The following is a 10,490-nucleotide window of genomic DNA, read 5'->3' on the forward strand; positions in this document are numbered from 1 at the left end:
TTTTGGACTTTCTGTTTTATTGACCATATTGCCCTTTTATCTACGTAGTTTGGGCCGCTAATGGGCTAATTATCCATTGCTAGTGTCAACTTACCAAGCACACATAAATAGCCCATATTATAGCCGACGATATACCCGTTTCTTCGTGAATGATTTGCACCACGATAGCATTCTGTATTTTCTTAATTAAATTTATATAACATAGTTTAGTAGACATTAAATTAAAAAGAAAAATAGAAGAAAATTGCAATGTGGATCTATAGCATATATATATATATATATATATGATTCATACGGGATTTATACAACATTCATGTATAAAATCATGAGCAAGATTTAATGAACAATATATGTAAGTTTAGAAAAAAAATAAATGTTATCTTACGTGGTGAATTTAGATGAAGATGAATTTCTTAAGGAAATAATATCACATGTTCATTCAAATGTAATCGTGATGCAAGCGGAAGCGGATGAGGAAGAGGAAGAGGAAGTAGAGTCAAAAAAATTTAATTATTAGGTCATGTAACATTCAGCAATTTAGATTTGTTAAGTATTTGGGTTGCCTTGTGTTGGTGGAAATCTTTTAAATCAACAAGTTTTTTATGGGTGAAATGGTAAAATGATCAACATTTATCCGTTTAATCGTACGTTGATTATTATGTATTTTTGTAATTATTCACCAAAGTGAGTTATTCATATATGTATTTTTATAAACATTCACCAAACTGTGTGATTTATAAATGAATTTTTGTATAAGTTGAAGTCGTGTTCATACATGTCAACATTCGATATTTCTTTCTTAAAGAGTAATATTGTTTATTTTTTAGTTGAAGGGTCTATTCGTAGCCCGCTTAAGACTAGGATGGACTGTTATTTTATGGACCCTTTTATTAAAAGAATTAGCCCGTCCCAATACATTTAACTCTCTAGCTCATTAGAATTGGATTGGATCAATCTATTTCGACGACAATAGTTATAGGTCTTATTTTATGTATTTCTTTTAGGAATTGCTAGAAAGAAAATAAGGAAAATGACAAGAAAACAACGGTAAAGAAGAAACATTTTTTTAATGTCATGTCAAATCATTACTAGTGTAGAGGTGCAAGGAATTAAGAGTAATAGGCACAATTCCTTTTACTCTACGCGATTAGGGCCTAATCAAAGGGACCACCCAATTTCCCCTTGCTAGCTGTTCCATTATGCATACACTAAAATCATTTCTAGGTAACTTGTCTTTTCAATATTTCAATACTAATCATAAAAGTTCAACTTAATTATAGTTGGATCAGGATTTCAGAATTTAAATAAGTTATAAAAAAAAAAAAGTGATCAAAATAAGTTATCATATTATAAAGTAATTAAAATAAGCTCAGTAAAAAAAAGTTTATTTTATTCAATATTTTAAACAATTTTTGTTAGTGTCATAACGTTTATATTTTAATATAGAATGAAACTATTTATTACACTTTGTAATATGAAATTTTTTCTTACATTTTATAAAGTGGAATAAAATCAATTTTATAAAGTGAAAGAAAAAATTATATTTTACAATGAATAAATAAATTTAACATATATTTCGATCGATAAAGGAGAACCTTGTTCACAAGCCTTAAGCTCTTTTCTAACATAAATTTCAAGTATTATTAACTTGATTTAATTTATTTGGTCATTCGGAAGCTTCAAAAAGTTGGTCAATAATTCATCATTCTTAATAATCTACTCTCCAAAATTTACTTGTTCTTGTGATAAAAATAAAGTAGGATATTTTTTTACTAATCAAATTATAGTCAGTACTATTCATACACATTCTTTAATATATTGAAGAAAGAAATTTTATGATATCAGACATTAATTAAATATTTATCATTGTGTTTGGGAGAAAATTTAATAAATGGTTTCTTTCTTTTATAATTTCGCCGTACCAATAAATTAAGGACTCTAACTTTTGGGGTAGAAGACATTTTTTGTAATTGAAATGAAGAAAAATAGAAGACTAAACATGTTGGTAAGGTATTTTGTGTTTGAATGTCCTTAAATAGAGCGTGAATATGTTTTCAAAATACAAAATTAAAAACACATAATATAAGTATTTTTTTTTATTTTTATGATATGTCAAATCATTATATTATATTGCAAACACTAGAAAAGTTTCATAACATGAAAATATTTCTCTTCTAAAACATAATTTTTATAGAGTATAAGAAAAAATTTCACTTTACAAAGAATAATAAAAATTTGTACTTTATAAAGTGTGATAAACGTTATATTTAAATATACACGTTATAAGACTAATGAAAAACACTTATAATATTAAATAAAGTGAAAAAAATTTCTTCTACCAAACCTATTTTAATTACTTCTAAAATAATAATTTATTTTTATCACTTTTATCTTTTATGGCTTATTTAAATTCAAAAACTCTTGGAATCAGCTCATTTGTGTGTGATTTTGCCCCCACTGTTCTCTTTAGCGGAAAGAGTGGAAACTGGATTTGCAAGGCAAGCAAAAAGGTTTACGTTGCATTATGTTTGTTCCAATCCCAACTACCCCAAATTAAATGATTAGGCTCACTCACCATCATTTTGGTTTTTAGCATTTTGTATTACAACGGTCAAGCCAACAATGTCATGGCTAGAGCATGCGGGGAAGTGATTTATAACAAAAATATCATTGAATTCAAAGTTATAAAACAAAAAAAAGAAGGTGTTTTTACTAACATAAGATAGCAACAGAATATTACTTTCTCCGTCCGATATTATTTGTTATAATTTTTATTTTTAGAATTAAATTATAAAAATTTTAATTAAAATTTTAAGATATATTTTTTTATTATATTCATATATAAAAAATTGTAATTTATAATACTTTTTATATAGTTTTAAGATATCTAATATTTTTATTTAAAATATAAATTCTAAGGGGGAAGTACTAGATTGGTACTTTTTAATTTATGATAGTAGTAATGGCGATCACATGAGAGTAACCCAAGTAAAGGCCAAACAGGGTCTGTTTGGTAGTCACTACTCGGCAGCCACGTTTCTACTTTCCTTTTCCGCTTTTCTACTCTTCTCCCAAACAAACCCCTATATATATAATTCCCTCTTCCTCCCTCTCTTTTATTCATATAGCCCAAAAACTACTGAACTTCTCTCTTCTAAGAAATTGTTTGTGCGCAAAATACACTGTGATAAAAATGGATGGGAAAAATGCTCTTTGGATCGGATTTCTCTGCATTATCGTCGCCGGTGTAGGGGGTCAAGCTCCTGCCACGTCACCCACTACTAGCCCCGCACCACCAACATCCACTACCCCTACACCTACCGGTTCTCCACTTCCGGCTACTTCATCTCCACCTCCTGCAGTAAGTTCACCTCCTCCATCTGTATCTTCTCCACCGGCTTCTTCACCACTACCTTCCGCTTCTCCTCCTCCACCAGTGAGCGCTCCACCACCAGCTACTCCTCCACCAGTGAGTGCTCCACCACCAGCTACTCCTCCACCTGTGAGCACTCCACCTCCATCTCCTCCTCCACCGGCAGCGGCACCTGCACCGGTTGCAACTCCACCTGCTTCAGCTCCGGCTCCTACTCCGACTACAAAAGTAGCCACATCTCCAGCTCCTTCGCCGGTTGGTTTGTTGAGTCCTCCTGCACCACCTCTGGGTGCTCCGTCACCGAGTGGTTTCTCAGGTTTATCTCCTGCTCCATCAGCCCCTGATCAGGTACTAATTAATTTGCTCAAATCTCAGTTTCATTTTCTGATTCCTTAACCATAACATTATAGATTTAATGATACATTTTCATTTGCTACTAAGGGAAAAGGTCACCTAATAATTATTGTTATAAGATATGCTTCAATTTTTTTAAAAAATATGAAGAAACTTAAAAGTACACAAGAATCATAGTTTATAAAGAGTCATATATCATAGAGTTAAAATCCTAACCTATGGGCTACATTTAAGCCGAACTTGTGAAATCTCATTTTAACGATACAATTAATTCGACATTGATAAATTTACAAGTCAAATTTATTAATTTTTATTTAGATTGCGTCTATGTGACATATTTTAAGATGTGTGGAAATTAGGAATATTCAGCACATACATTTTTTAGGTATTTACGTTGTTTTTTTTCTTTTGGTATTGATATGGAGCGCATGATAGTCAAACTACGCATAGTTTGTGTAACATGAGCCAGTTTCTCGTTAATTGTGTCTATGGTGAAGGTCTAATGTGGGATGTTGAGCCTAGCTAGTGCCTAGGAGATTGTTATCTGGTGTGATCGAGTGCATGCGAGCTTTAGTCTGCGATTAGTTTTATGATTATTCACTGGGACATATCACGTGCTTTCTGTTTGCCCATAATCACTCTGCCTCTACCTAAAAATTGTATTCCATTAGCCGTTACTTTTATCTATTTAACTTAACACGATATTTCAAAAAAATAAAATATATTTTAAAATTGACTGAAAATACAATATTGATAGTTATAATAAGAGATAAAGTTGTCCAAATTAAAGGTAGACTTTAATCAAAATGAAGAATAATAATTTTCCATAGTTCAATGATATTATTGAACTTAAAAGTTACTGGAATCATTTTCATGTAGATGGTTCATCTTTTTGTATGTATAGTATTTTAGTAAAACAAATAATTGAAGAGACAGAAAGAGAAATAGTGGGTAACTAAGTCTATAGAGGAGATAGAATATAGAGCCACATTATTGAACCCCAAATATCCCCTATTTTGTATTTGTTTGGATTCTTATGCATGTGCTAGCATACACTCAAACTAACACAGCTTATTAATCATCAGATTAGATCTTATAGTGCTTGAAAGGTTCAATTTAATATTTTCTATATTTATTTGGATTCTTATGCATGTGCCAACCTTTTTTTATATATGTCTCACAATAATTTAACTCAATGTAGATTAATTATATGGTTTATAGTAGCTACATATCTTGATATTTTTATGCTTGTTTATTATGCAGAGTGGAGTGGAGGGCAATATGAGATTTTCAAATATGATTATGGGAAGTTTGGTGTTTGGATGGGGTCTCCTCTGCTTGCTGATTTAGAAATCTCTATGTGATTTTGTGCTAAATTTGCTTTTGCCATTATATTTTATATTATTATGAAATACCATCATTTTAGCTTATTAGTAGGATGATGATGGTTTTATTTTTCCCACATGTACTTGGATTTTATATTCACTTGGATTCTTTTTGGAGGTTTCTTGTTGAGGGAAATTTATTTTTGTTTTGGGACTCAAACTACTACTCTTTTAGCTAGCTCATCCATTTATGTTATGACTTTCTATACATTTATATTTTCTAAAATTGATATTGTATTGATATATAGAACGGCTAAGGGATTACATACATGATTATGGTATAATAGTGAGACTATTTAAACTTTAAGCAAAAATATTGGGGTTGGATCTTTTGAATATGAAAGAAAATCTTGTTAAAAAGTATCATTTTCAAAAAATAATTGAAACTTCATACATTTTAGATGGAAAATAAAAAGATTCGAGTAAAGATTACTTCTTGTACAGGAAGTTTTGGTTAGTTTTTTGCAACTTTCGAAGACTTCACTGTTTTGTTCACTGAGTTTGAGGCACGCAGAGTTAAGTTCGGTCTGCCTTTTTTATATTTCCGACTGGTAAAGTTTATTTTTTACGTTGTAATTTTTAATTTTTGGAAGTTAGTATAAATATACAAATTTTATTTTTTAATAAAATTAAATTTTCAAACATTCTTAAATAAATTTAAAATATTTGATTCTAAAAAAATAAACTTGTACAAATATACAAAACTTTGCTTTCTTCCCCCCAAGTAGGCACTTTTCATGTCGGTTAATTTGGCGGTTTCACTTCAATTTAAGCTGCAAATGCTATCTTCACAATATTGGTTTGATGGACCTTATAACAAGTTTAATGGTTTTAATTTTGGCGTTTGGTTTCAAATAAATATTAATGGTATCATTTCAATCTGAACTCTCTATCAACATCTATGAAAGTATTCTCATGTACTAAATTTTAAAATAAAAATGTTAGACATAAAACTTTTACTAAAATGAACACTTTTTTATATTGTTTAGTTTCTCCGTTTCATAAAGAATGACTTAGTTTGATTTGACACGAAATTTAAGAGTATAAAGAATACTTTTAAATCTTGTGGTCCTAAATTAAAGTTAGCAAATGTATAAAATGATCTTTTAATCTTGTGGCCTTAAACATGCCACGTGGAAATATGTTATCAAAAAAAGAAAAATATCATTCTTTTTTAAACAAACTAAAAAGAAAATGAAGTCATTATTTTTGAAATGGAGAAAGTAACATATTAACTATTAATATCATTCTAATTAAATTTAAAAATTTAGTAAGTAACTATTAATATCATTCTAATTAAATTTAAAAATTTAGTAAGAAAACTAAACAACTAACGAGCAATAATACAACTAGAAAAATATCAACCTATCTGTGTTTCAACCTCACAATAAAATAAAAATAACTTTTTAAAAATTATTTCATCTGTTGTATGTAAACTGTGTTAAGACCTCTTTTTATTAATCCCGTTTTAGTAACTCTAACTTATTTTATATTTATATATTTTAATTAGTATAAATTTAAGGAATTCCATAGTGTAATATAATAATTACATTTTATCCCGACAAATTTAGTATTTACTAATAATCCATTATAATTGTTGTGGCGTGATACATTAGTATGTTGTGATACATGGTAAATGATACATAGTAACTTAAAACTGTTAAGATTAAAAGGGGAAAAAATGGAACATTTAAATTTGTTATCTAAATCAGCTTAAATTACGATAACAGTTCATCAATAAGCATTAATTCAGCACGTAATTGGATACAAAAATCAATTGAAGTAGATAATGTTATTAAGATGATACGGGCCAAATCTATTTTTTGATGGAGAAAGTATACAACACACAGTGAGCATAACTTTTTCCTGATTCACAATTGTGGAAGGGGACTTTGGATGATTTACAGCGTCAGGGTACCCTTGAGTCTCCAAAGACATTGCTGAACAAGGCTGATACACAAATCCAACTTTCCCTTTTACATTTATGATCCAATTTGCAGTGTAGAAATGCACACAAGGCGCAGTCGCTTGGATATTCATTAATCTTCCTGATTTCTTGTCATAAACTATTGCCACTGGTTTCATTTTCTTATTGTTGTCTAGTACATAGTTTCTATCATATCCAATTTGGACTTCATCGATCCTGCTCCCTACCTTACATTTTGTCCCGACAAATTTAGTATTTACTAATAATCCCTTATAATTGTTGTGGCGTGATACATTAGTATGTTGTGATACATGGTAAATGATACACAATAACTTAAAACTGTTAAGATTAAAAGGGGGGAAAATGGAACATTTAAATTTGTTATCTAAATCAGCTTAAATTACGGTAACAGTTCATTAATAAGCATTAATTCAGCACGTAATTGGATAACAATTTCAAATTTTGAAAATTCAAGATCATATCATCTAGTTTGAAGACATTTTTATGAACATCCAATTATTAAACTTACTGACTGATACATGATAACAATTTTCAAAAACTCGTGATACATAGAAAATCATATGATACACATCAAATTCATGTATCAATGCATCGTCTAAACACTATAACACACTGAGTCGATATGTATCAGCAAGCACACTTGATGGGGGTAGTTATTAAACTTATTGAATGATACATGATAACAATTTTCAAAAGCTCTTGATACATAGGAAATTATATGATACACATCTAATTCATGTATCAATGCATCGACTAAGAACTGAACGGGAGAGAAGAACTGAAAACGTGATGGAGCAAGAACTGAACGGGAGAGAAATTGTCCAGATTTTTGAAATTTCAAATTTTTTAAATTTTGAAAATCAAAATTTCAAAATTGGGTGTTCTAATTAAAATTAATTAAAATTAATAATTCAAAATCAAAAAACTGATTTAAAAGGTTGAGTATTTTAATGGAGAAAATTCAAAATCCAAAAATTGATTTAAAAGGTTTAGTGTTTTAATGGAGAAAAAATAGACATTAAAATGGGTAATTGTGTATTATAGGAGAGAGAATGTTATGTATCTATACTCTTATACTAAAATTAAAAAAAAAAAGAGTTATGTAATATTTAAAAAAAGAAGGGAAAATTAGACAATATAAAACTTATAGTTGTGTATTTAAGTTATTTTTCCTTTTAATTATTCGTTTATTGGGCCTACAGAGCAGCCCATTTCTGCATTGTGCACTTGTCATAAACAATTGGACTTACTCGTATCGGACTCAAAAATAGTATTTAGCCCAACCCTATAAAATCGTATTGGGACGGCCCAAGTCCCCATGGAGTAGGCCCAAATTATGTACCTATTCTTTGTAGCCCAAAACAATTCATCCACCTAGCCATAACCGGTTGTAGCAATAAGATGATAATCACTCAATATACATACTAGAGGAACTTTAACAGATAACCACTACAAATAGTTTAATTACTCTCCTTAACTATAGTTTGATAATTATGATTCGTAGCTACATGTTATAGGAAAGAGAGACGCGAGAAAGAGAGGGCAAAGAGTGGGAGAGAGGTGAATTATATATATATCTCGTTTAGATAATTGTATATTATACATATGTATTTGTAAATATGACAAGCGATATTGACAGTGGAAGGAGAGAGGTGAGAGAGATTGGGAAAGAGGAGAGAAATGAGAGAGACGAGAGAGATGAATTGTATATTATATATATACATTTATATATATATGAAAATCGAGATTGGGAGAGGGAGTAGAAGGTGAGTGAGATTGGGAGAGAGAGAGAGAAAAGTGAGAGAGGGCAAAGAATGGGAGAGAAATGTATATATATGTATCGATAAGATAATTGTATATTATACATGTGTAGTTGTATATTCAGGCAATTTATACATATTGAAATATGACTAATTATACAAATTCTAAGTCAATCCACATAATTAATGTATAATGTTGATCGCTAGTGGTAATCATAACAAACTATAACTATAATGATTAAGTAGTACTCTTAAGTTTGAGCGAGCCTCCAACTTATCTTTGGTATTAGACCTCTAATTAACTTGAGCTGCCATTGATTATAGGTAAATTATGTCATCCGTCAGCCTTCTTGGGCTTCTATATACCGTAAAAATTTAAATATACACATTACGAACTTCATGTTTCATTAAAATTTTGGAACTTCATTTGAAAATAAGAAAAATTAGTAAACTAGTCAAAATCAATAACTTAATTAGTAAAAAACCCACTACTTTAAAAAAATTAGTTAAAATGTCAAAAATGTCATTATTTTGAAAAAGAATATGTATCCTAGTTAAACCCCTATTTTATCTCCTAAAAAAAAATTTATTTACATTTCTATGTATATCCATAGTTCACTTTTCCCAAATTAATTTAATTTTATAAACATCAAAATCTGCAAATTTTCCCCATATCTCTCTTCCATATTTATCCCATAAATAAAAAAAAAATTCTCTCCATATTTTCATGTTCATATTCCTATTCAACCTTCAAATCCTTATTCTTTTTACCAATTTTTGTATTATTTTCTACCGAAATGTTTTTTTTATCTTCAAAATCTAGATTCACACAAATTTATCTAATTAAGGTATTTTCATCATTATCCTTTTTTTTAGATTTATTTTTTGATTTTATTGTTATTTAAATCATTGGTGAAAGTAGGATTCTTTTCGTTTAAAACTAGAAAACAATCTTCAAAGAATGATTCAAAGAGACAAAGAGACACTTTTCATCTTAGTAAAACGATTTCTAGTGATTTTCCATCATTTAATCTATGTATTACTCAAAATAACCTTCATTAGCAATTTTACTTTATCCAGCCCATTTTGGAGTCTACTAAGCTTAGAACAATTAAAATACGTAAATTTTACGTTTTTTAAAAGCTCTCTTACTCTCCATTTCGTGAAGAAGCCAAATTATTAGATTTTAATTGTTCTTTTCACCAACTTCAAAATAAGTTATCATATGGAATATCTCAAAATTTATATGACGAAAAGTTAATAAACATTTTTATTTATAGTTCAAACAAAAATGACTTTATAAACTTTGTTAGCATGATATACTTGACATACTAGTAGTAAAATTAGATTTTTCAAAATGTAGTAATTACTTGATTAATGATATGTTGAGAAAAACACATAGTTGACAAGTAAAAATAAAAAGATGGAGCAATAACACACAAAGCAAAAGAATTGTACAACAAAAAATTCTATGGAAGTAATAAATGATTTTGAGTAATAATATATATAATGTATTAGTCTAAAGAAGCATTGATACAAATGTACATTTATTTTTTTAGACTGATCGAGTATTACCTCAAATTCCTTTAATCAAGAGAGATTTATTATTATTTTTTCATACTATTTTTCGTATTAAATAAATAAATTTTGATAAAAATATATATTCAAAT

The 10,490-nt window shown here is 29.0% G+C and overlaps 1 protein-coding gene across 1 annotated transcript; it reads left to right on the plus strand.

Moving 5' to 3' along the window:
* Window positions 1–2,435: 2,435 nt before the first annotated feature.
* Window positions 2,436–5,272, plus strand: LOC101245805 (classical arabinogalactan protein 9). The gene is made up of 2 exons (XM_004230669.5): window positions 2,436–3,721; window positions 4,991–5,272. The coding sequence occupies exons 1-2, from the start codon at window positions 3,194–3,196 to the stop codon at window positions 5,075–5,077; spliced, it is 615 nt and encodes a 204-aa protein (XP_004230717.1). The 5' UTR covers window positions 2,436–3,193; the 3' UTR covers window positions 5,078–5,272.
* Window positions 5,273–10,490: the final 5,218 nt, after the last annotated feature.

The sequence above is a fragment of the Solanum lycopersicum genome, chromosome 1, assembly GCF_036512215.1.
Source record: "Solanum lycopersicum chromosome 1, SLM_r2.1".
In the NCBI taxonomy this organism is placed as follows: Eukaryota; Viridiplantae; Streptophyta; class Magnoliopsida; order Solanales; family Solanaceae; genus Solanum; species Solanum lycopersicum.

Bases quoted from the DNA above. Each gene is read 5' to 3' on its own strand.
- LOC101245805 (XM_004230669.5), top strand. From the start codon at position 3,194: ATGGATGGGAAAAATGCTCTTTGGATCGGATTTCTCTGCATTATCGTC. The intron at 3,722-4,990 runs GTACTAATTAAT...TTTATTATGCAG, and splicing joins CTCCATCAGCCCCTGATCAG to AGTGGAGTGGAGGGCAATAT.